The sequence below is a fragment of the Urocitellus parryii genome, chromosome 15, assembly GCF_045843805.1.
Source record: "Urocitellus parryii isolate mUroPar1 chromosome 15, mUroPar1.hap1, whole genome shotgun sequence".
NCBI classification, from domain to species: domain Eukaryota; kingdom Metazoa; phylum Chordata; class Mammalia; order Rodentia; family Sciuridae; genus Urocitellus; species Urocitellus parryii.
In genome coordinates, this window is record NC_135545.1 from 56,872,373 (window position 1) to 56,898,072 (window position 25,700).

The window sequence follows — 25,700 nt, forward strand, 5'->3', positions numbered from 1 at the left end:
TGACATGTCCTGCACAGGACCATGTCAGGTACCAGGGCAAAGCAAGAAGGGCCCAGGGAGAAAGACCTCCAAAGCCACTCTCACCCGACAACGGATGCCGGTGACTGAACCCGGGAGGACAAACATGTCCCGATACTGCCAGGCCACGCAAGGACTCTCAGGTGTGTGCCTGAAATCCCCCTCACATGTTTCCACACGACGCACAGCACGTCCAAGTGAGCAGAGGCCCGGGAAGTTCCTCACCCCACACTAGTCAGTCACCAGCTCAGGGCCCTGGAGGACCAAGGCTGTCCTGGGCCCGTGCACCCTCCCACGCCTCCAGGGTGCCTCCTGGAGCCGCTCATCAAGCTCTGACAGTGCTCGGCCTTCAGGACCCTCTCCTGCAGCCAGTGAGCGGAGGGACCTCCCACGTGGAACCCGTTCCCGTGGAAGTGCGTACGGACGCAGGGTGCAGAACACTCCACCCCCTCACAGCCAGGAGAGACCAGCTGTGCTGCCTGCGGGCCTTACCTTCCAGCTGCTGGCCCTGCCCAGGCCAAGACCAGTGGGGTGGACCTTCGGCCCACACTCCACACACACAGGAGCCAGGATAACTGTCAGGACAAATCACTCACATGCCCAGACACTGGAAGCAGACTACGTGACTGGGTTTGAGGGTTTTTTAATTACACGCACTCGTCTTCCACCAATGTGCTCTTTACAAGGCTGAGGGGAACCTCCGAGGGAGGGTCCCTCAAAGCAAGCCCCAGGCCCCTGGTAAGAAATGCACTCTTGATTTGCCAGTGGTGACACAGAGCACCCAGCACAGGCCCAAGCAGCCTTGGTGTCCTAACAGCCTGCCGGAGACTTCCTCGCTTGGTAGAGTCACAACTAACAAAGGAAGTCACGGAGGCTCGCGGCTCAACCCTGCAAAAGGTACTGGGAATGGGACCTCGCCTGGGCAACACTGCAGGCCGCCAGAAGTCCTGGGGTGGGGTGTCTCGAGAAGGGCTCAGGCAGCACGTGGACCCTGCTGCTGCCCGGGAGAGAGCCCAGCTCCTCCATCTGCCTCTTCCCAAGAACAGGACCTCTTGGGGAGCCCAGCTGCCGAGGGGCCTTGCCACAGAGCTGGTTCACCGGCTGCTGGAAGCAGAAGAGCTGCCCAGCATCGGAGCTGGGTACCAGGATGGTTGAAAGGCCAGGCAGGCGTTGGTCTCCGTGCTTGAATGCCACCACCCTGAGCCCTCTCGTCAGGAGGACAAGTTTGTTCTGAGTGCCCAGCAGAAGGGCTCAGAGGGGCCAACGAGGACAAGCAGCTGAGAAGAGGTACCCTGGCATCAGTGACCCTGAGGCGGAGGGGGTGGACACCAGATCCTGAGGCCTTGGCATGTCGTGCTGTCCTCCGGGAGACACCACGTCACCAGATCTCAGGCAGGAGTCTCCAGGCTGGAAGGTCCCCAGGGGTCAGGTGGCTCTGCACAGTGGGGAACAGGAAGGCGCCTGCCTGGAGCTGACTGCGGCACGGTCCTGGTAGTGGTGACCTTGGTTCTCACGTGGAGCGCAGTGGGGCAGTGCAGAGACCTGCGTGCACAGTGACAATCCCACTTTCCACACCCTGATCCCGTTTCACTGACTGGAAAACTGATCGGGGAGAAAAGCCTTTCTGTCCAAAATCCCAGCAAGTCAGCAGAGAAAGGAAACTCAACGCAGAGTCCCAAACAGGACCCTGATGCTCCATCAACTCCCCGAGCTCTTCTCTGCACTTACTGTCCCCGTTCACCGTCCCCACAGAGTGCTGCACCTCCTCCTGCCCACCCCCAGGCCCTCCAGTCATGACCACATCTGCTCCTCCTCCAGTGGGGAGGGGAGGGTGGAGCAGAACAGCTCAGACAAGATGGGTGTGCACGTGCCGGGGAAGTGACTGTGGCCACCCTCCCTAAGGAGGAAGACCTCCAGCCAGCTCCCCCTGGTGGAGGAGATCTCATCTGGTTCATCTGCTCCTGTTTTTTTTTTGGTTTTTTGGTGTACGTGAGAGAGTGAGGGGAGAGGGGGGGAGACATGCTCAGCATCTCCTTGGGCTGCCGCCACCTTACAGGAACACGTTCCGCGCTCTGCGTACAGTGTCTGGGGCGGGGCGGGGCGGGGCCCCTGGCGAGAAGGTGCGCATTCTATAAAAAGGCCGCATTTCAAAGTGCATGCTGCTTCTGCTCCTGGTAGCAGGGCCAGGCTGGCCCACAGCAGGCGTGGTGGTCAGGAGGTAAGGGACTGGATATTCTTGAGCATCTCCTCAAAGGCCTGTGGGGACGGTGCATCTGCATTCCGGAAGGTGGCCTGCACCCGGCTGTACAGGCTGAAGGACTTGAGCTCCAGCCAGACAAAGCCGAAGCGGTCCTCGTCGAACAGGACGAAGACGCCAGGGGTGCGCTCGGGGCTGGTGAAGCCGTGGCCGGCAATGAGGCCCGTGCCGTAGAAACTGCGGAGACAGGGACAGGTCAGGGAGAGGCCGCTCCCAGAGCACAGCACACCTACCCTGAGCGCCCACCCTCACAGCACGCGGCCCAATGCCAGGAACGGCCGCCAGCAGCACTGGAAGAGGGCACCAGGGGCCAAGCGCTCTGGGAACTGGGGAGCACGTGGGCAGAAGCCCAGGATCCTATCTTGGGCCCTCGCCGACTGCCGCATCCACCCACACCCCTGCCGAGACACGGCGCTGGGCAGGGCCCCCTGAGAATTCTGATGCAAAGGACGCATCCACATGAAGCCAGCCAGAAAAGCAGGGTCCTCCACCCTGGGGTGATGAGGCCGTCACACCATCAACTCAGAAACAAGAGGTGCCGCCTGGGACTGACCACCAGACCTGAGGGTCTGAAACACAGCTCTGAGGGCCTGGCTCAGAGACGCATGAGGCACTGGGCTTGATCCTCAGCACCACATGAAAATAAAATAAAGATACTGTGTCCACCTACAACTAAAAAATATTAAAAAAAAAAAAAAAAGGAAAACAGGGCCGCGGTGAAGCTGGGTGGTGGTGGGATGCTTGCGTTTGATCCCTGGCACCACAAAAATAAAGAAATAAAATACGTTATACCTCTGTCCTTCCTTCAAGTACTAATGCTGGACAGGTGAGGGGCTGGCCTGCAATCTCCCAGGGCATGGATGGTGCCAGGGCCTCCACCTCACCCTGGCCATACTGATGAGGCTCCATGGGCCGGGGGAGGAGACACAGAGCCTGTGTCCAGAGGCTTTTTCAGGAGAGAGAAGTGCCCCCACATCTCCCAGGCCAAGGCACTGTGCTCAGAAAGCAGGTGCTGTGGCTATACCTCAGACACAAGACAGCAGGAAGGCACAAGGCCATGCCCCTTGGTGCCCAGGCAGCCCAAGGTTCACACAGACTGGAGGACCACCCTGAACGTCAGCCAGGGATGGGCTAACAGAGGTTCCTGGCCAGCCAGGCAGGGCTCCAGGCTGGCCATGAGGACTGGTGAGCCATGACATTTTATAGCAAAGCCTTCCCTCTTGTGGGGCACAGAGGCCACCCTGGAACACTCTGCCTCCCACCACAGGACTAGATTCAGCCGCAGGCACACCGGCACCAAGTGAAGCCCAAGTCCTGCACCACGTGTATCCAGGTGCCAAACCCTCTGGGTGCTTGGCACTGGAAGATGCCCAGCACCATCACTGGCGTGGACTCAGCCAACAGAGGCAAAATAAAGTGCCACGTGAGAGGCCGAGGTGAGGGGACCGTGCCCCCAGGACGCGGAAGCTTCTCCTTCTGCGACCAGAGAACACTCCAGCTCTGCAGTGGGCCCACAGCAGTCGCCTGGCACAGCTGGCTGTGGGTGCTTAGAGCACGCCCACCGTGGTGCAAGACCTGGGCCTCCCATGAAAAGGGAGAGGGGACTCGGGCAGGGACCTTGTCCACCCCCCTGGAAGGCCCTCCAGGCAAGGCCCTCATGTGGGCCCTTCCCAAGCCAGCCACCATCCCACACTGGAGATGCAGGCTGGCGTCCGTTCACTCTGGTGGCCGCCCACATCTGGCAGAAACATGACAGTGGGCATGGAGGAGGGGAGACTGCGGGGCGACCGTGGGGCACGTCTGACTGTGCTCACTAGGCAGTGGCAGGAGGTGCCCAAGGTGAGCACACAGCAAGCCACGGGACAGGTTCCTTGGGGGAGGGAAGGAGGCCAGCTGCCACCATCTGCCTTTCACCTGGCTCTCTGGAGTCCCCACATCACTGCAGAGGCGCTGGTGGGGCCCCTCTGCTCCTCTCATGTCCAGGAAGCTCGGATGAGGCCCGGGTCCTCCCAGGAGGACAGCACACAGAAGCTTCCTGCTAGCCAAGCTGGAGGCGCCCCTGCCACCCGCCTGCGGAGGCCCAGACAGCCTCCCAGCCCAGGCCTTACCACATCCTGCAGGTCCGCGGGTAGTCCTCATTCCTCGAGCTCACACCCACGGGCAACACGAACGGCTGCCCGGACTGGGCTGGCTGCTCGGCCGCAGCTGCTCCACCTCTGGGGTCCCCACCCTCTTCGGCAGGTGCCCCAGGTGGCCCCCGTGCTGACAGCGGCTCCTGGGGTGGGGCAGGGCCCTCGCCGTCCTGCTGCTGCTGCTGCTGCTCCTGCCGCACCTGTTCACGCACCTCCAGCACGAGGCGCGAGAGCTCGTTGAAGTTGCGGAGGTTCTCGACATCGGGCAGCTGAATGCGGTGCCTCAGGTCGATCTCCACCGTCTGCTGCCCTGCAGGAATGTTGGGGTCGCCCTGCAGGCAAGTGGGCATCAGTCAGCAGGGCTCAGTGGCCCAGGGAAACACCACGCACCTCCAGGCCGAGTCGGCTGCGGCCACAGGAGCAGGCACCAGCACTACCCCTTACTTAGCAGCAACCACAACAGTGGGGCTTCACCAGGGAGGAGATAGGGAGCAGGAGGGACATGAGGACATGTCCCCTTCGCAGAGAAGCCCTAGGCCTTCCTGGGGCCTGGCTGCTGGTGGCAGGCCTAAGCACAGGTCCTGAGTCTGACCCGAGACCCTGCGGTCCTGTGGCTCCAAACAAAGACCGCAGGGAAGGGTCACTGCCCCCGCAGACGCCTGCCTCGTTTCAGGCCCTGCTCTAGAAGGAGCTTCCTGGGAGCAGAAGGCCACTGCACCTCCTTCCTGGGGTTCAGTAAAGAGGCTGTGTTTCTTCTATGTCAGGGCCATCTGCCAGAAACCAACCAACAAGTGTCAAGTGACAGGTGGGGACAGCATGCACGTGGCCCTGACAACATGCAGCCTGCTGGCAGCCCACTCAGGGCGTGAGCGACTCCACCTCTTGACCGTAGGCCAGGCAAGCTACAGGCGCTGTGTTCCTGCAGAGGGTCCCCACCACAGGTCCCACAGGCTGCACACCTGCTCCTAGGCAGCTGGGGAGCCCCCTACCCAGTTAAATCAGACACCAGCAAGTCCTCAGCCTGCCCAGGGTCTACGCGCCAGTGGAGGCAAGGCCATCTTGGGACACCCACACACCCCAGGGACCTCATGAAAAGGCAGGTTCTGGGTCAGCGGGCCCGTGAGGGGACCTGGGAATCAGCACTTCCGTGTTCCCAGGAGGCCCGGGCTGCAGCAGCGTGGCAGTGCTCACCGTGATCTTGGTGCCCCTGGCACAGCGGCCGTGGAAGCTGAGCATGACGATCTCCAGGCCGTGGCTGCCATAGGTGCCCTTGAAGAGGCCGGGCTTGATGAGGTCGTCGGGGCGGCTTGGTGGCAGGTAGATCCGGCGGTAGGTCAGACAGTTGCTGCAGGGGAGCAGGACGGGCGTGGGGGTCAGCTAGCTCCTGGCAGGCGTCCAGGCCTGGGGGACACCGCCTGGCTGACCAGTCGCCCCCCGGCAGGTCAGCTCCCCAGGGCACCAGCACTCCTCCCCAGCAGCACTGCACAGCTTCTGCAGAGGAAGGGAAATGCCACTCCTGCTCTGCCACCCGAGGAAAGGAGCCCACGTCACTGGGCAGGGGACAGCACCCAGGCACTGTGACCACAGGCAAATGAAAGGACAAGAGCCCAGCCTCGAAGCCTGCTGGCCACTGGAGTGCCTGGGGCGGCGGGGGGTGCTTGCGGCAGCGGGGGGTGCTGACAGTGGCGAATCAAGACCCTAGACCCCAAGGTGGGGGTTGGCCAGGACCTCAGGGACCTCAAGGTGGCACAGGCAAGATATGAGGGCATAAGACAGGGAGCTGAGTCGTCATGTCCCTGTCTACCACAGCCACTTGCCCCACGGAGGGCTGATTGCCATGGCAACTCTCAGTCACGGGTTCCATATTCCAATCAGGAGAAAATCAAGTAACCAAGGGGGAAAAACAGGGCAAGGTGTCCGAGGAGGTCCAAGGGCAGAGGATCCAGGCAGGCGCAGCACTTAAGGGCAAGACTCTGAGGTCTCCGCCGGGAGCCATTCTGGAGGCCCGCGGAGTGCTGCTGTCACTTCCACTAGATAAACGCACTGCCCTTTCTTCTGCAGGTGTTGCTCAATTCTTTGTTTGAGACTCAGGAACCGGGACCCAACTGTACCCCCATCCCCCAGCCCCCCACCAGGAGGCCTCACGCACTCGTACTGGCTGGTGTAGATGAACTTCATCAGGATCAGCTCCTGCATGTGCTCGTGGAAGATGTCCTCCAGTGTGCGGCCCCACTCCTCCCTCAGCCACGTCCGGAACTCCTTCCAAGAGAACACAGGCATGACCCCGTGTGGGCAGCTGTGGCTGAGGGCAGTGACCGGGAAGAGCAGGGGCAGCTGTGGGCCTGGGACTCGCCAGCAAGCCCAGCAGTACCCAGGGAGCCTGGTCCTCGGGCTCCTGGGACAGCGGTACAGCAGGACACTGGGCCCTAGCCCCCACCACACAAGTCAGCCTGGCCATTACCGAGTGACACAGGATAGCACAGCGCAGGGGCCGGGACATGTTCTGTCCACGCCTGCAGGTGCCCCGGACCAGGCAGAGCGCATGTCTGTAAGTCCACCACTGCGGCCCGAGTCCCCTGGCGGAGCTCTGGCCCTGCAGCCTCTGCCACTCAGGACACCAAGTCCTTCACTCTGATTCTACACAATTAGCCCAATTGATCCAAATCTCCAAGTTCCTGACTTGGTGTTTCCAACAACTACCTAGAATTAGCCCCAAATGGAGGCAAAAACAGTTCACAGGGAAAAAAAAAAAGAAGAAAAAGGAAAGGAGACAGGTGTGGTGGCAGGTGGCTGCTACCCGCTCTCAGGAAGCTGAGGAAGGAGAGGGTGGCAGCTCCAAGGCCAGCCTGGGACACTTAGCGAGACCCTGTCTCCAATGTGAAAAAGGAAAAGAAACAAGACCAGGGAGAGTGCTCAGTGGTAGAGCACCCTTGGCTTCAGGTCCTAGGGTCACACCCCAAAAATCAACCCAAAAAAAGAGAAAACAAGCTACAGTTCATAGATGGCTTTACTGTGTTACTGTCCAGCAGGAAGCCAGGGCTACTAAGTCGGCCAGCAATTAGCCCATCTTACCTACTAGCAGCAGAGGGCAGGAAGTTACATTTTTAAAAATTCTATTTACAGTCGGGCATGGTAGAGCTCGCCTGTAATCCCACAGCTTGGGAGGCTGAGACAGGAGGATCGAAAGTTCAAAGCCAGCCTCTATAAAGGCAAGGCACTAACCCTGTCTCTAAATAAAATAAAAAATAGGGCTGGGATGTGGCTCAGTGGTTAAGTGCCCCTGAGGTCAATATCTGGTGCCCTCCCCCGGTTCTATTCACAACATTCTAAACACACAGACTGTAGATCCACATCACAGAACAGGCGTAGGACCTCCATCCTGACGCCACAGAACCGAACGGAAAGAAGCAGAGATGCGGGGTCACACACCCATCCACGGCCGGGGTTGGGGACGTGGGCCAGAAACACCCTGCGTGTGGCCTTGCTGAGAGCCACAGCCGAGTCGGAATGGCCCCTGGCATTTTGCCAATAGCATTGGTTGAGAGGTGACGCCAGCGAGCCATGAAGATGATGACTTTTGAGTTCTCGCGGAGTTCCCCTTGAGTTCCAGTTGAGCTCTCGCGGGGATTCCTGAAGAGTTCGCGTTGGTTGGTGAAGTTCCGGTGGGGGAGTTCCGGTGTGGGTGTGTGGTGGGTTCCTGGAGGAACCGCCTGGGTGGCGTTGGGGAGAGTTCCCAGGGAGCGTGTGTGGAGTGTGCTGGTGGAGTTCAGAAATAAAGTTTGTTCCTGCTTTGTGCCCAGCCAGACTTCGGCATGGCCTGGGGACTCACACACACCCCTGCACATGGGGGAGGGACAGAAACACCCATCCATGGCAGAGACTAGTCCTACAAGGACTGTGGCTCTTCCCGCTGACCTCCAGGTCCAACGCCCCTCAGATGGCGGCCCATCAGGCACCAAGCAGAAACCCCCAGAACCCACACACAGCCTCCTGAGCAAGGCGAGGGCAGGAGGCTGAGACACTGGTCACCGCAGAGCCCCAGCCTTGGCTCACAGTACCATGGAACCACACCGCCAGCACAGCCAGGCCGGGCCTCACTTCTCACGGGAGGAGCCCAAGCCCTCCTGGGAGAAGGAAAGTCTGCGGCCAGTGGTGCTCGGCCAACCAGACCACCCCCGTGCTGATTCCTGCCTGGGACCACACCCAAGGAGCTGACTCAGGGTGGACCACACCTGACTGCAGCAAGACCTGACAAGGGCTACCGTGGCTGTTTTTAATACAGGGGGCTCTATCACTGAGCTACATCCTGCCCTCTTGGTTCTTTCAGACAGGGTCTCACTCAGTTGCTGAGGCTGGCCTCAAGCTGCAATCCCCTCTTCAGCCTCCCAGGTAGCTGGGATCACAGGCATGGCCACCACACCCAGCTCAAGCCTTTGTTTTTTTTTTTAAACAAACTATCTGGTCCAAAGGTTTTTAGAACACAGAAAGCAGCCCCAAAAGAAAACCTTTGCAAATTAGACTTCATCAAAATTAAACCTTCTGGGCTGGGCTTGATGGCCCATCTGTAACCCAGCAGCTCAGGCGGCTGAGACAGGAGGATCTCAGGTTCAAATCCAGTGTCAGCAGGTTAGTGAAGCCCTAAGCAACTTATCAAGACTCTGTCTCAAAATCTCAAAGTGAAACATAAAAAGGGCTGGGTGTGAGGCTTAGTGGTTAAGTTCCCCTGGGTTCAATCCTCAGAACCAAAAAAAGAAAAAAAAATTAAACTTTCTGTTAAAATGGCAGCTCAACTTACAGGGAAAGACTAACAACTGAACAGATGAGTAACAGGTAAAATGAAGTAATCCAGTGGGAGAAACAAAGATGCCACACACTGCACCCAGGGTGCTGGAGCCAAGTCCCACCCAGAGGACCAGATGACGGCCCGGTTAGCAGTGGAGAGGCCGTTGCGGGAACACCAACCAGAGCTGACGAGCACACAGCTGAAGGAGGCTCACTGTAAACTAGCTCCACGCTCAGGCGAACGCAGGAGCCTGCAGTGACGTCCAGTCCCCCCAGGGCTGCCCTGGTGGGAGACAGAGGAAGTGCGCCCCTCCTTCCTCCCCTTGTCCCCAGAGGCCTCAGCCTGTGGGAGGGGGCAGAGAGGTGGGGCGACATGCAGACAAGCCATGCACCTGGGGGGATGCCGGCCGCCCTTCTCACAGACACCTGAACTCGGGGCCTGCTCTCCACTCCCTCGTGACAAGGGATGCAGCAGCAGCCTCGACCAGCCCAGCAGCACCAGCAGGGCATGCAGGCCCAGCCCAGCTCTCCGGAGCTACCCTGTCCCCAAGCTGAACGGACACTGGTCCACTGCCAGGCAGAGCCTGCAGAGCAGCTCACAGGAAGGTTCCCAGAGACGCAGTGCATGGCCTTCTGGCGTAAGGTCCCAACCCCTGAGAAGTCTCTTGGAAAATGTCACTTTTCACCTGCGTGACAAATCACACAAAGTCAAATCTAAAATGACAGCTCTGTAAATGAAGCAGGCACCTCTGCCATGTTCCATCTTCACCTGCCGTCCACCCAGGAAGAGAAGGACCACACCCACCACTACCACCACCACGGCAGAGGCGCAGGCGCCACTTACCCCAACTCCCCGTGGTTCCCCGGCCAGTGGGGAACGGCCAGGCATTCGGAAATGCTAAGAAATGCTCACCCAACAAAGAACACAAGCTGCAGTGAGCTGCCACGTGAGACAAGCTCAAGTCCTATAAAAACGTCTCCACAGCAGTGTGTCTCCGAGTCTCCAACTGAAACCCCAAGGCAACGCAGGAAACCATGCACGCTTCCTGCACCGCCACAACCCAAACCACGACCGCAAGGGAGACCAGGGGCCTGGGCACTGCACACCCACAGCAGCCCCTGAGCAAAAGGGGCTCAGCCTCCGCAAAAGATATGAGGGCGTGGGCACTCACCATGGGAGGCTCAAGGGCCCCCCACGCACTTGCCAGCGGCTGCTCTGAAGGAAGATCAGATATGGCCTTGAGCCCGTCACCCGCCTCAAACCTGCAGCCGCCCACATCTGCTCTGCCCATTGGGGCAAGGCCAGGCACGATCCTCAAAAACCAGCGCCAGGCACATGGTCTTCACACACCCTCCCCTCGCGCGGCTCACCTCCTGCCTCCCACCGGACATCCTGTGGTGGTCCGTCTGGTTGCACTTGGTGGAGAACTCGTCCTTCTTCACAATCTTCAGTGTCACAGCGGGGAGCACACACAAGGAACAGTGGGCCGGTCATGACTCCCTCGCCACCAGCGCCATGCCCACCTACTGGAGCCCCAGCACGGGAACTGTGGGGCAACGAGGACAAGGCTCCCCACCACGGGACTCCCAGCAGGGCCCCAGCAAGCACAGGGGAGCCCTTCCTCCCCCCCCCCTCCTCCTCCTCCGTCCGTACAGGAGCGGGTCCACAGCTGTGGTGCGTGGCACACTTGGGGAGACCTACCACACAGGATAGCCCTGGGGATGGTAATGGCCAAAAGAAACCTGTCCCCACGCCACACATGCCCACAGGAGACGGGGGTTCCCACCTACCTGAATGTGGCCGTTGTGGGGTCCTTTGTGGCCATACATGCACTCCACCGTGGCGGACTTCCTCTCCATCAGGTGGACTCTGAACAGAGGCTTGAATCGCATGGGGTCATCCACATGAGGGTCGTGTGGGGGCAGGTACATCCAGCCAATGATGAACAGGCCATCCACCTGCACAAGGAGAGTGTGGTCGCCCTGCGCACCCCGCCCTCCTCTAATCTGCCGCCCCTGATCGGGAGCCAACGGCACAGGCAAAACCAGCATCGCGGCGGGTGAGCAGGAAGCCTGGCCTGGCAGGTCCAGGGCCTGAGGACCTCACAGCTACCCAGTCAGGGCATCAGAGAGCCCAAGGGCGCAGTGAGAGGCTAAAGAGCTGCTGAAATCTGTTTCTTCTTTTCAGGCCAGACCCAGCCAGGGCTGGCAGATGCCACCGCCTCACAGAAGAGAGAGCGCCACGTGGGCAGGTGCCCCACAGGCCTACAGACTCACCACCACGTTCAGCAGTCCTCCGTATGGCCCGATGTCTGGCTGCCACAATCCCAAAATGTGCCGGTACCGGTGGAGCACTGGAGGGAGAAGAGGCGAGGGCACACTCAGGCCCGGCAACTTCGGGAGGGTGAGCAGCCAGGGCCCCGGCCGGGCACAGACCCCGAGGGAAGGCCTGGGCTCTGGGGCCAGGCCTGCAGGTGCAGCTCTAGAGCGGGGCCATGGGTGGTTTCCGAGCACTGATCCCCTCCCCGAGCGCAGGAAGGGAAGTCAACCAGACTGGCCAGGAGAGCAGGACAACAGCGAGGAGGCACCACCATGGCCCGGAGTGCGGGGACCCAGGTGGCCTCGGGTGGGGCCAGACAACTGGAGGGAGAAGGACCAGGGCCAGCCCGAGGCCATCAGGACACTGCTGAACCGGAGGACAAGACCTGAGTGCCTACGCGGGACTCCCTGCGGGGGACTCCCCTTCAGAACAAGCCCAAGTCTGCTCAGCGCACACAGTGAAGCCAGCACCCTGGTGGCCGGTCACTCCTGGAGGGGTTAGGTATGAACAGGCAGGACAAGCAGGACAAAGAGCCATGAGCACACACCGACCTCCATGAGATGAACGCCCAGGAGCAGGCTCAGTGCACACTGAGGTCTGCAGCCTACGGCGAAACCCACCCAGACCTCGGTCAAACCAGACGTCGAGGCCACACCTGTGATCCCAGCACTCAGGAGGCCGAGGCAGGAGGATCGAAGTTCAAGACCAGCCTCAGCAACTTAACAAGGCCCTCAGCAACTTAGCCAGACCCTGTCTGAAAATAAAAATCAAAAGAGCTGGGTATGTGGCTCAGTGGCAGAGTGCCCTGGGTTTGTCCCCATTTCCACACACAGAGTCAACAGAGGGATGACAGGGCGGGACAGACAAGATGGGGGTGGCCAGTGACAGGGAAGCGGGACAGAGAGCCTGCTGCAGAACCAGATGGAGACGGGTATTTGCTGTGCAGTCCTGTCAACTGTTCTGCATGCTTCCAAAATTTCATAAAATACTAGGAAAAAAACAAAAGCACCACCCAGCAAGACCCTGTCTGTCTCTCCTCCCCTCACCCCCACTCACTGCCATCAGTATCTAGTTCTAAGAACTCAGCCGCTTCCCCCTCAAAGCCCCTGGGCCTCTGATTAAGGGACCTGCCACACACCCTGGCACCTCCAACAGGCAGCAGGAGGTGGCCTGTTCTGCTGAGAAGCAGCATCACAGAGCACAGCATCCCAGACGGCTGGTCAGCTGCACATCCTCGCTGGACTCCTGAGCTCTGCTGGCACGAGGGCAGCTGCTTCAGCTTGAACAACCCCCTCCGTGACCCCTGGAAAACCACCGGTCCCAAGAGAAAGAGGCTAGAAACGGCCTTTCAAAGGAACCTGAACTGCGATCAAGCTCTCCTCGATGGCCACAGTGACCGGACAGACCTGCCCTTTCTTCACCTCTCCGCCTGGACACCTGTCCCTCCAGGTCTAGGGCCAGAAGACAGTGCTGGGGCTTGCCCACCAGCCCAGGACCCCCTAGAGTAGCCCACGCTCATCCACCTGAGGAACACCCCAAGGGTTAACGGGACGAGGGCGCCAAGCTTAGGAAAGAATCACACACTGCGTCACCTGGGGTCAAAAGGTGGAGGAGGTGAACTTCAGAAAAGGCTGCCCTCACACCACTCGTGCCCACCACCCCCAGGGCCTCCAGGCAAGCTGGCTCCCTCCCACAGCTTAGGTGACAGCTCCTCCTGCAGACCCCAGGGCTGGCCTTCCCAGTGGCAGCCACAGAGGTTCTGCCACAGCCTCTTCCACACAAAACCACCTCATCCCGGGGCCCATGTCCCCTGGGGCAGCCCTGAGGGGCTGTGTTCAGAACACTGTCCCCACCTTCACCTGGAGCAGCACTCTGAAAGGCCAAGGGCCAACAGGAAACCCCGGCACCCGTGCTCTGGCCCCTCCCACCAGCCCAACAGGAAGGGCTGACCAGCATGAAACCGCATCTGGGCATGAGGGACAGAAGGATGGGCTGCTGGGAGAAGGTGCCCACAGAAGTCCCCACCCGGGTGCAGCAGGAGACCCGCAATTATGTCCTCAGGTCTCTTTGCAGACTTGAGGTGCCTGGGATGGATGCCTAGAGCTTCTCTCCCGTCCCAAAGGAAAGCACAAATACAGCTAATGGGGTCTCCCACCCACTGCTTCTGCTCGAACAGGACAAAGACGGGAGGAAAATCCCAACAGCCAAGGGGCGCACCCTGTCCCCAGCGCCCTTCCCCCTGAGAAGTATGTTCCTCCTTCCTTGCTCACCCCCCAGCCAGTGCTGGGGGTCCACGTGGTGGGCCAGAGCTCTGCAAGGGCCTCCCACCAGATACCACTGGAAAGTGCCCCGGGGTCTGGAGTGTCCCCCCAGCTCCTTCCCACATGGTCACAGTGCTAAGCCCGAAGTCCTGTGCCTGCATACTGCCACTGAGACCCTGCAGTCAAAAACACTTTGCTGAAACCAGACAAAGTGGCCCGGGCTTATGATCCCAGGGAGGCTGGGGCAGGAGGAGCACAAGTTCAAAGTCAACCTCTGCAACTCAGCAAGACCCTATCTCAAAAAATAAAAAGGAATGGGGATGTGGCTCAGTGGTTCGGCACCCTGGGTTCAATCTCTGATGATAACCAAAAACAAAAGCCTGTATCGACAGGCGGTACAAGGGGGTTCCGGGACTGCGGCTGCCTGTGTCTCTGTCAGCCCAGGAACCCAATGGAGTGCTAGGAGGCCACTTGCTATTTAAATATGTCCAGAGAAATGCCACCAATGCTCACAACAAGGGATTCCCCTTGCTTTTTTCTGGATTTCCAAGTTTCTACAATGTGGTTCTATAACCGCACTCGAAGCTCGGGGGCACGGTGGTTCTCCAATCCCACCAGCCAGTGGTCAAGCTCTCAGCTACAGGCAGCACAGGTGCCCAGAGTGACCTCCCAGAAGCAGGGTTCTGCACTCAAGCTCTTCTTAATCCCCGGTGGAAGGCTTCGGAACACCCAGCTGAAGGACGAGAGCCCAGCCCAGACACGTCAGGCACCTCCTGAGTCCCGGCTGCCCAGGCTCCCTGGGGGGTGGGCTGGAGCTCCACTCTAGCACCACTTGGGCTCCAGACAGACTCCTGTCCCAGAGAGCCAACCAGAGAGGAGCAGAGGACTCCTGGTGCCCGTCCTCGACAGCTCAACACTCACACCAGGCCAGCCGCCAGCAGCAGGGGACCTCTGCTCCCCAGGGCTGGAAGGAATCTGCAGCATGCACCTGGGCAGAGCGCTGCTCAGTCTCTGACCACCTCCCACAGGTGAGGGAGGTCAGCATCCCCACACTGCCTGCTGCTCCTCACACACACGTCTCCCACGTCCCCAGGCCCCTCTGTGCCGTCTGTTGCACCAGGGCCTGGAGGCAGGCTGGGCCTAGGACAGCCCCAGGGATCCCGGCCATGCACTGCAGGCCTGTCCAGAGCTCGAGGGGGTGTTCAGAACAACTCTTTAGACACACTATTCCTTCTGCTCCCAGTGGGTGCTGTCAGCCATGTCTACTCCAGACAGCCAGAGCTGAGACCCGAGCCTCCAACAGCTCGAGTACCTCTGAGCGCTTCTAGAAACTTTCAAATGGCTTTTAGTGCAAGTGATATTTTTAATCTCTTTCTTGATGACTGAAATTCACTCTCCATCTCCACTCAACCACTCTGAGCTAAAAAAAAAAAAAGTGAAAGGGGCACAAAATTCCTGTAACTACATCTTAAAAAAATTTCCAGAGCTCTGCAGGAGAGCTTTGCCCTGTGTTTGTCTAGTAAAAGTGCACCCTTTTTTTTAAAATTCACATTTGCTATTCAAACATACTGAATGATAAAGCTTAGAAGTCAACTCACACTTCATTTTGGAAGGGAAAAGTGTTAAGGCTTTTACACTACCCTCTGGTCTGCCTCTGTGTGAACTTTTGCAGTAGCTCATCAATAAAGGACAGGCACTAAAACGTGCATCTCCAGAGTGTCCTAAATGATACTGCCCCAAATCCCACCCTGGGCGCTGGGTGGCCATCTCATTAGGGTCTGTGCCGTCAGGCTGCGAGCTGGAGGACCTCCGTGCAGCTGCGCTCTCCCTGCAAAGCCAAGCCAGCAGGAGGTACGTACGGCAGGTGTACACGTCTCTGTATCCCATGTGCTCGTAATCGGGGAGGATTCTCATGAAGCGTCCCGACTTCACCCGAGGGTTTATACCTGAACAGACACGGCAGGGAAGGGCTCAGCATGGTCTCGCTTCTCCCTCTTCCTCACCACAGTGACCCTCGTGGACACACAGCCACCCAGCAGGCCGGATAGCGCTAGCTGGAGGACATTCATTGATGTCCCTTTTCATGGGAGCAGAAGACCTCACCAGGCTGCTCACTGCCCCCCGGCCAGAAGTGCATGAAGGGTCCCAGGCCACAGCTCAGTGGGGCCCTGAGTTGGGAGAGGCTATCTAGGATCCTTGTACACCCAGCTGAGGTATCTGCCCAGGGCAGGTCTGGCCTCCCTTCGTCCCTTGTGTGTGTGTCTCTTGACTGAGGACACTTCCCAGCCCCCAGACTCAGATCTGGCACAGCGAGTCCAGGCTGCCAACTCGCTACCTGTTCAGGAACTAAGCCTGATTTTCCTTCAATCCTTTGCTCCCAGAGCCTAACAGTTATCTCCCAGATAAAGCTTCCAAGGAAAATTTGCAAAACACATTTCCTGCATAGGAATATGAAATCCAAAATTTGCTTTGGCCAATGCAGCACAGACACCTTGGTGTACTAGACAACAGGCAGGAAGAACTACTCTCTGCATTTGGCAAACACCTTCAAGAAGCCTGTTGCCCCAACAGCTCGGAATCAGGCAGGAGGATCAAGTTCAAGACCAGCCTCAGCAGCTTAGGGAGACCCTGTCTTAAAACTCTTAAAAAAAATTTAAAAAAAAGGTGGAGTGGTGGTCCCGGGGGTACAGCTCAGTCAGTGGTAGAGGACTCCTGGATTCAATTCTCAGCTCAAAAAAAAAACAACTCAGCAAGAAAAAGAAATTCCACGCCCTCACTGGACCCACCCAGTCACGCCACTCCCAGTGACCTCTCTTGTGTGCCCTCCCTGAGTGCAACAGGACACCTAGAGCCTGGACAGGTGCCAACACCTGTGTCCCTGCTGGGATGTGGCTGCCGGAACTTATTGTTCTTCAAGAGAAACCTCATGGCCTAGCAAACCTGCAGAGGAGTCGGAAGGTGGAAGCCTGTCCTGTGAGACACTGGGGCCAGCCACCCACCCACAGTAAGAAGGGGACACGCTGGCACCATCAGGGAGGTCACGGGTGGGGGGGGGGCAAGGGCACTGAGCGCTCAGCCAGTGCTGCAGTGACCCTGGAAGGCAGAGGACTAGAGCACAACAGTGGGGTCAGGGGCTCACCTGTCTGGGCACCTGTGGAAGGTGACATGTTCACCCCCCATGGGGCAGAGGCCCCGAACCTTGGGGAACAGCTCGGGAAGCACTAGAATTGCTTCCTGTGCGGCCCACACTGCTCAGACCTCAGGGTTCTCAAAAATGGGCACAGTGTGACCGGACGGGAGGAGTAGCTTCTCCTGCCCTGCAGAACAGCAGGGCTAACTGGCGGGCGACAATTCCAGAAGAGGACTTAAGTGTCAGCCTCACAGGGTGCCAGACAAGCCAGCTGTCCTGATCTGATCCATACATATCACATACATGTACTGAAATGTCACACTGTACCCGATACATACACACAATTATGAGTCCGTTAAAACCTACACAACGTATGGCTGGTCACCATGGTGCACACGTGGAATCCCAGAGACAGAGACTGAGGCAGGAGGAGGGCCAGGTCTGAGCCAGCCTCAGCAACCTAGTGAGGCCCTGCCTCAAAATAAAAATTAAAAAGGGCTGGAGCTGTGGCTCAACTGTAGCCCACTCGCCTGGCACGTGCGAGGCACTGGGTTCAATTCTCAGCACCGCACACAAATAAATAAAATAAAAGGTCTATCGACAACTAAAAGAAATATCAAAAAAAATTTTTTTTAAAGGGCTGGCGATGTGGCTCCATGGTAGAGTACCCCCAGGTTCCCCAGTACTGCAAAAATTAAAACATTACAAAATACACATACACACATGAGCAAAGGTGCAGCTCTGTGGTAAAGAGCTTGCCCAGCACGCAGGTGCCCTGGATCCCCAGCAACACTAGATCAATAAGCACAAAAACTGTTATAGAAATAAAAACACAGGTTCTTGAAGGCTTCAGCCAGCAAACTAAAAGTGAGGTTAATGGCACACTCAAAACGGGGGACCCAGCACCTTGAGCTCAGCAGCGCCAGGCCACCAATGCTGTATCTGAGGACATCGGGCTGCAGGTTGGTTCCTGTCCACACGCGTGAGGCCTGGGTTCCAAACCAGCATCACAAACAAAAATCGCAACATCCAGTGTGACTGAGAGTGGCACCCGAGAAAACGGAAACAGGCCCAAGCTGTCCCCTCCTCCCTCTCAAGCTCACCGCTTCTCAGTTAGGAGGTGACAGCAAAGATCGACTCACGTTTTGCATAGACGTCTCGACAAGACACGCCTGTAATCTCCAGCTTCCGCAAGTTTTCACAAACACCGTATTCTGCAACAAGAAATGTTAGCCGAAGTTTAAAATCAGGAAATCACAAAGCAACAGAGACAGCTGCGAGGCAGCGAAGGGAGCAGCAGGCGCGCCTGCGAGCCTCGGCCTGAGGGGTGGTGCTGCACGCTGAGCCACTGCCTGGTCCCCAGGGAGCCATTGTCATCTTAGCATCACCCCAACAGATGATGACATGCAGCGTCCGTGACAGCGCGGCCAGCAGCCTGCTGCACCCGGGCTAAACACTCAGGCTCTGTGAATGCGCTGGAAGAAATGGTGCCTTGTTCCCATGGAAATGAGGCCACCTCTGGTTAGGGCTCGCGCCAGCGCCAGGGGCCAACATAACCCCACCATGGCTTGCATGTCATGCCACAAACTGCTCAATACAGCCATGAGGCTGTCCTCAACTCTGATGAGACGCTGCAAAGGGGCATTGACACCCTACTTCCCTTTGCACCAGGCTGTCCAGGTCCCTGGTCAGTGAAGGGGCCCCTGACACCCTCTGCCCTCCCCCATCCTCGCTCCCTGACTCTGCTGGCAGCACTACCTTCCGCCCTCCAGCCCTACCACCCAGGGCGTCCCAACCAAAATCCAGGCCTCTGGCTCAGCAAGGCTCAAGAGCATGGTGCCCTGAGTGCATCCACGCCCACAGAGAGCCACGTGCAGCCACTGCCACTCCTGTGTGGGTACCATGCCAAGCACTACAGGCATCAGGAACTTAATCCTGCCTGCAGGCCCAGAGTGATGCAACGTCACCTCCATCTTAGTCTTAACCCTGAGAACAGGGGTGGTGACTTCCACAAAGGTCACGAGGCCTTCCTCCTGTGAGCTCCTGGCACAGGAAGGGGCCAGGAAAGTCCACAGGCTTCACACTGGCCACAGCTCACGCTTGGGATCAGAGGTGTGCAGTGTCAAGCCAATGCCCCACAGCATGACCTCTCCAATCCTGACAATGACCTCCAAAGGCAGGACTCTGCCCCCCAGGCAGAAAGAGAAGCTGGCAACTCAGAATGTGGGCATGACGCAGTCCGGGAGCACCCACTGCTGCCCCTCGCCATGTCACTCCTGCCGGTCCTTCCCAGAGGACTGGCCTTTTCTTCTCAGTGGAACAGATGTTATCAGCCCAACACTCGGGCACCAGGTAAACCCTGAGGCTGGCCCAAGTAAAGCCCCAGGCACAGACAGGGCAAGCGGCTCTTTGGAGAGAGGGGTTGCTACCTGGCAAAGCTCTCTTTACATACACATATTTTTTTCTGAAGTTATACATGAACATAATACCTTTATTTATTTTATGTGGTGCTGAGAATGGAACCTAGTGCCTCACACGTGCTAGGCCAGTGCTCTACCACTGAGCCATAGCCCAACCCACTGGCAAAGCTCTTTGGCAGGGTCCTCAGGCCTCCTGCTGCCCATAGCATGTCCCTGCCTACACACTGGACCCCAGGCCCAGGAGCCAGCAGCTCCATGTGTTCCCTTTGGGGGGAAACCCAGGCAAGGCACACCCTTGATCCAGGTTGCTGAGGTACGGTGGCCAACTCCCTCCCAGAGAGGCCACTCACCACCACACCCAGCAAAATGCCACCGCCGTCCTTTGGAGAAAGACTAGGACCGAGAGAATGCTACTGAAAACTTCCAGGCAGGTCAAGCAACTCCTGACTGCAGTCTAGACCCTACCCCACGCAGAAATAAAGTGCAAGCCACAGAGGCAACTTAATCTTCCAGTACCACATTTTACAAATGAAAGCAAGCAGGTTGGGTGGGGGGCGTGTAGCTCGGTGGCAGAGTACTCACCCAGCACACGCAAGGCCCTCTGCCCCCAGCACCACAAAACAGAACAACAGTAGAACTGTGTTCAGGACACCTTTTATTTAACAAAACAGCTCTATCACTTCAACATGCAGTGGGTGCCGAGCGCCCTTCTTCTTAATCCCAAGCCTGGGAAGCTGGGGTGTGGAAGCACAGACGCTGGGACCAGCCACGTCACTCAAGTGCGGAGAGTCGCGCGTGGCTGTGCTGCGTCCCAGGCAGCACAGAGCTCAACAATCACGCCCGAGGCCGCGTTTCCCATGGCTGCTGAGCTCAGGCCCATTTGCGTTTCCCTTAGAGCACCAAGAACTCCTAATGCCACTCCTTCACCTTCTACAACGCAGGCTGGGGACTTGGCTCAGTGGCAGGGTGCTGGTCAAGCATACACCAGCCCTGGTGCAACCCCAGCAGTACCAAAAACAACCTCTAGTCGTTCTCTGCACTTCTGAAAGGAACGGAGGCAAAGCAAGCAGTTCCCTGAAGCGCCTGCTCCAGGGTATGAGAACAGTTCACATGCGTGTCCTCCCTGCAGCCGCTGGTTTTCCTTACCAGGGTCCAGGGCTCTTGAGAAACCTTCATCAATGAAACCTGAACAGGACTCCAGGCGTGGGGGCTGCTCCAGATGAGGCTGAGGTAAGGTGGCAGCCTCCCTCCCAGGAGCCACGGTGCTGGGCTCCCCCGCAGCCCCCAGAAGTCTTACAGCCAGGCTACGGGGGCTGGTCCACAAGTACCCTGAAACTGTGAGGCTCCAACCACCAGCAGGAACATGACTTGAACTCAGACACTTCCAAACAAGGAAGAACTGTCCTTTTAAATAGGATCCACTCGTAACCTTTAGCAATGACTGCACCATTACCACAGGGACCAAGTCCAGGGCCTCCTCCAGCAGCTGGCCACCAACCACTGAATGCTCAAGACAGCACTGTCAGCTGCAGCCTGCTTTGCCGCCTTGGCCTCCTGGGGATGGGGCACCTGACACCTGCCCACTGCCCAGGGTCAAGGACATGGAAGGCTCTCCTCAATGCTGGAAGAGCTGCCAAGGCCCCCCAAGAGGAGCAGGGACCAGGTTCAAGGGAGTGAGATTCTGCACTCTAGTGCTGCAGAAGGGAGAGAATGGCCAGAGGGACGGCGGGAGGGACAGTCCCTGGCTGCAGGAGCTGCAGAGGGCAGGCAATCCTGCCAAAATGTGGGGCTGCACCCCAGGTACAGGGAGAGACAGTGAGTCTCACCTTCCATCTGCAAGGGGATCGGCTTGGGGCCTCTGTAAGCCCCTGCAACCCTACATCTGGCAATCCTAACTGGGCACCAGGAACACTCACCCACAAATCCTCACGGGAGGAGGGGGGGCAGCCAGCAGGCCTGGGGCCACCGACTCCGAGCCCTACTGGAATCAAGTTTCAGATATGCTGATGCAACACAAGGACACAATCTGTTCTTTCAATTGTTCACTGGAGTCAAGATGTTCCCGTAAAGTCAGCCAAGGAAGGACAGAGGCAGCAATGTGACAGGACCCGGCTCCCGGGACCCAGCCTCCACTGGCATCTCCAAGGGGACCTTCCTCTAGTGCGCAGGTGACTTGCCCCAAGGGATCAGAGTGCACCACCCAGGTCTGAGAAAGCCCCTGAAAATACAGCTGTGCCAAGCGCATGGTCAGGGAGGCAGAGGAGGCCTGGACAGGTCGGGCTGACTCCACGTAGGTCCAGGGGTCCCGGAGGATCTGTCAGTGAGACTACCCTGGACATCTGGAACTCACCAATGCCCAGAGCCCAAGGCCACCACTATGAAGGGTGCCCCAGCAGCTGGGAACATCGAAACGCCTGCCTGCTGGACCAAGGGACAGGCCACACAAGGCAGCAGCCCTTTACCCAGAGCTGACAACCAGACATGACACATGAACCACAGCCAGCCTCTGAGAGACCTGACCACTGGCATGGTCCAGTTGGCTCTGTGAACCAAAGAGAACTTTCTCACCACAGGATGGGGTGCGGCTCGCAGCAGGGTGCTCCCAGCACACCCCATGCTGTGCTCCCCAGCACAGCAGCCACCCCTCCCACCAGCAGATTACCCAATGATCACACCACTGCAATGCCACTTCAGGCCAGACTGACCACATCTAGAATGGTGACAGCCACAGCCCCAATGTCCACCACGGCCCATGAAGGCACCAACGGACCTCACACAGTGGCAGGGCCATCATCAGCTGCCTCGTAACCTTTCCACGCAATGCAGAGATCTTCATGGCACTTACACCACTGCCTGCTCCGGCCCTAAGACCGACGTCTGGAGGCGTCGGGCTGGAGCCTGGGACACCCGAGCCAGAGCTCTGGTTGACTAAGTCACCTTCATTGCTCTCAGAGACCAGGTAGCCAGTGAGAGCTGACCTGAGTAACAGTACTCGCTCCTTTCCCCCCATCCCCCATCCCAGGAAAACTCTAAGGAAAGAGAAAACCAGCTACCTGAGAGGTGCCATTCAAACGGGGCAGCAGGTAGCCAAAGCAAAGAGGCAGGTGGGGCATCCGGGGCAGCCAAGCCCAGGTCATCCAGAGTGTGGAGCAGAGGGGAGCCAAAGAAGGTTCTTGAGCAAGGCAACAACCTGCTCCAGGAACTGCACGGACGCAACATCCCAGACCAACACCCACTGCTTAAAGCAAGCCCCTCTAACACCCCACACAGTCCCAAACCGAGAGTCAGGAAACCACTCCGTACACTAGTACCCAGCAACTCCCAATGCCCACCTGGGATGTGACATGGGGCAGAGAGGGTCACAAGCTGGTGTCTAGTGTGCAGATGTCTGGGTGCCTGCATGAGAACCTTCCTGCCTAAAGGACAGCCTCCCCAGGCGTGGGGGGCGCCCACAGACAGCTGAATCAGAGTCTGCACTGTAACAGGACACATTCGACAGGCAGAGGGGCTCTGCCCAGGCAGCACTGGCACACACAGGAGGCTTGGATGGGAGGCTCACACCACCAACCTCTGCTTCCACTGCCCCCCACAGCGCCCTGCTGCAGCAATGAGTCTCCTAACAGCTTCTGAAGTCGTGAGCAAAGTCCATTGCTTTCCCATGGTCAAGTGTGCTAAAACTACCAGGGTGAAGCCGGGTCCAGGCGCAGATGGCCACAGGCAGCCCTTCCACCCCGGTGAGCGACGCTGGGGAACACAGGATGCATGGCCAGGCAGCCCCTCCTGTCCGCTGCAGAGCATCTGGTGGTCCTGGCTCCCTGGGGTCTTCCTCCCAGTGCCCACCTCCGGTCCAGCCATGGGAAGGCCCTGCAGAGCACCCAAGCAGCCCTCTAGGCACAGCCGCAGTCAGAGACACGGGAGTCAGAAGTCGTCACCCCAGAGGGGCCCAGGGGACAAGACTACCATCACCAAGATCCCAGGTGGGCCCTGGCACAGAAAGGACATGAGGGGACACTGTGGTTGAATCCGGCTTGTCCTCTGACGTCGTGTTGAAGTGCGACCCCAATAAGGATGTGTGGAGCTGGAGCCTGAAGAGGCAGCCTCACGATGGAGTATGATTCTTTCCCTTTGATTTTTCCCCCCAGTGCTGGGGATCAAACTCACAGTCCTGTGCATGTCAGGCAAGCACTGTACCACTGTGCTGCATCCCCAGCCCTGTGCATGTCAGGCAAGCACTGTACCACTATGCTACATCCCCAGCCCTCTTCACGTGGGGCCAGAGCCAGGGAGGCCAGTGCCCCCCTGCTCTGCGGTGCTCGGGCGCCTCCCTGGCTGCCCAGGCCTCCTGCTCGGCCAAGCCAGGCCCTCCTCGCTGCCCTCCCTGCTTGGGGTGTTGTAGAGGGAGGAGTCTTGCTTTTAGTCTTGAGTTTCTGCCCCTAAATTATATTTTTTCAGAGAGTGGGAGAAAAACTACAAAGCGGGGCAGAGGTCTCCATGTGCGGCGGCCCCGGGCCTCTGGGGCCCAGGCTGCGTGTGTTTGAATCACAGCCGGTATGGACCCTCCTCATGGACTTAGTTCCAGGCTTGTCCAGCTGTCCTTGTCCTCAGCTTGCCCTGGCCTGTCTTCTGCTGCTGGTGACAGAAGAGCACAGAGTGGGTCTGTTGGTTCCAGGTCGTGTGCTGGTCCAGGGCCAGGCATGGGCCACGTCTGGCAGGGGTCCTCTGAGGTGCACAGGGTGCCACCTGGTTTTGCTGGTGACCCGCTTGAGGGTCCAGAAATCTTCCAAAAGTCTACTTTGAAGCTGGGTGTGGGGGGGCATACCTATAATCCCAGTGGCTGAGGAGGCTGAGACAGGAGGATCCCGCGTTCAAAGCCAGCCAGACTCGGCAACTTAGCAAGGCCCTAAGCAATTTAGCAAGACCCTGTCTCTAAATATAATACAAAAAGGGCTGAGGATGTGGCTCAGTGGTTAGGCACCCCTGAGTTCAATCCCCAGTTCCAAAAAAATCAAATAAAACACAAAGGAATGACAAAGCCAGGGGCTGGGCTGGGGCCCAGTGGGAGAGCCCTTGCCTTGCACATGTGGGGCACTGGATTCAACCCTCAGCACCACAAATAAGTAAAATAAAGGTTCTGTGTCCTACATTTAAAAAAAAGAATGCAAAAACCAGATCCTAAGAGGCCCCCATGTCCCCATCACAGGCCTAGAACGTGTGGGACACGAGCAAGAACGCTGAAGCTGCTCAGTGCTCACGGCACCTGGCCTCACAACCAGTCCCCACAAAGGGGTCCTTCCCTGGGTGGGAGGAAGCTGCTCCAGGGGAGCAGACCCCTCCTGCGCTCCAGGAGCCACTGGCAGAGGAGGAGCCACTGGCAGAAGAGGAGCCCTCGGCTGAGGCCTTGTGGGCCCAAGGACATCCCTCCCTCCTGACCCTGGGAAGCCCTCTGCCATCTGCAACTCCCCGACTCTGGAATCATCTCACTGCACCCTTCTCCAGTGTGGGACACCACACCATCAGGAGACCAGCTGAACTCCCGGCTCCCCCTCCTCCATCACTGGGGCCAGCATCCCTCGGTGGAGGCTGACTCACAAGCCCAACCCAAGCAGCCTCTAAAATGGGAGGAAGGTCAGGACAGACATGGGTCTGGAGAGGACACTTGCACTTCTCCATGGCCCCATGATGCCCTTTCCAGCCAGAAAGACACCCAGTCCTCAGATGCATTACGTCACCCCCTTCCCAAGAGCATGAGCAGGAGGAACAGCTGTGCCCAGGCCTTGGCCAGCTGGTCCGATTACATGAGGTCAGGAACAACCTCCACTTAAGGCCTGCCAGGCAGGTACTTTCTAACTGGTGGTGGGAATGGAACCTGGGCCTCCGCAAGGTAGGAGGCGCTCGACCACGGACACACTCCCAGCTCTGATCTCTTGATTCTGAGACAGCACCTTGATGGGTTGCCCAGGCTGGCCTTGAACTCGGATTCCACCAGCCTTGGCCTGGCCAGCCACTAGGACAGTTCACTGTCTTCATTTTTTTTATTTTTAGTACCAGGAACTTAACTCAGGATGCTGAATCAATAAGCCACATTCCCAACCCTTTTTACATTTTATTTTGAGTTGCTCAGGGGCTCATTAAGTTGCTGAGACTAGCCTTGAACTTTGCATCCTCCTGCATCAGCCTCCTGAATTGCTGGGGTTACAGGTGTACACCACCTACCTGGGATAGTTCACCTTCTTAAAGTTAAAAATAAAATAAAAACAGTGAGTCTTACCAAGGTTCCCCTCAGCAGCAGCACTCCCTTTGCCCTCCCTCTCTGCCACGTGAAGGGTGACATCTCTCAGCAAAGCCTCACACAAGAATCAACTGGTGCCAGCTACAACGGT

General features: G+C 58.1%; 1 protein-coding gene across 5 annotated transcripts in view; it reads right to left on the reverse strand.

The window, feature by feature from the left end:
* Positions 1-645: 645 nt before the first annotated feature.
* Fbxo31 (F-box protein 31) overlaps positions 646-25,700 on the reverse strand; it is a 29,945-nt gene continuing 4,890 nt past the window's right edge. Inside the window, exons 1-10 of one of the 5 annotated variants that reach the window (XM_026401831.2) lie at positions 20,467-20,907; positions 18,043-18,114; positions 15,630-15,716; positions 11,467-11,543; positions 10,981-11,148; positions 10,561-10,635; positions 6,557-6,666; positions 5,599-5,752; positions 4,384-4,739; positions 646-2,452 (exon numbers count right to left, since the gene is read on the reverse strand). In XM_026401831.2, coding sequence (XP_026257616.2) covers positions 2,230-2,452; positions 4,384-4,739; positions 5,599-5,752; positions 6,557-6,666; positions 10,561-10,635; positions 10,981-11,148; positions 11,467-11,543; positions 15,630-15,716; positions 18,043-18,114; positions 20,467-20,770 — 1,626 coding nt within the window. In that variant the 5' untranslated portion in view covers positions 20,771-20,907 and the 3' untranslated portion in view covers positions 646-2,229. Of the gene's footprint in view, positions 2,453-4,383; positions 4,740-5,598; positions 5,753-6,556; positions 6,667-10,560; positions 10,636-10,980; positions 11,149-11,466; positions 11,544-15,629; positions 15,717-18,042; positions 18,115-20,466; positions 20,908-25,700 lie in introns of those variants that run through there. The other 4 variants (XM_026401830.2, XM_026401829.2, XM_026401833.2 and 1 more) reach the window with 4 other exon arrangements.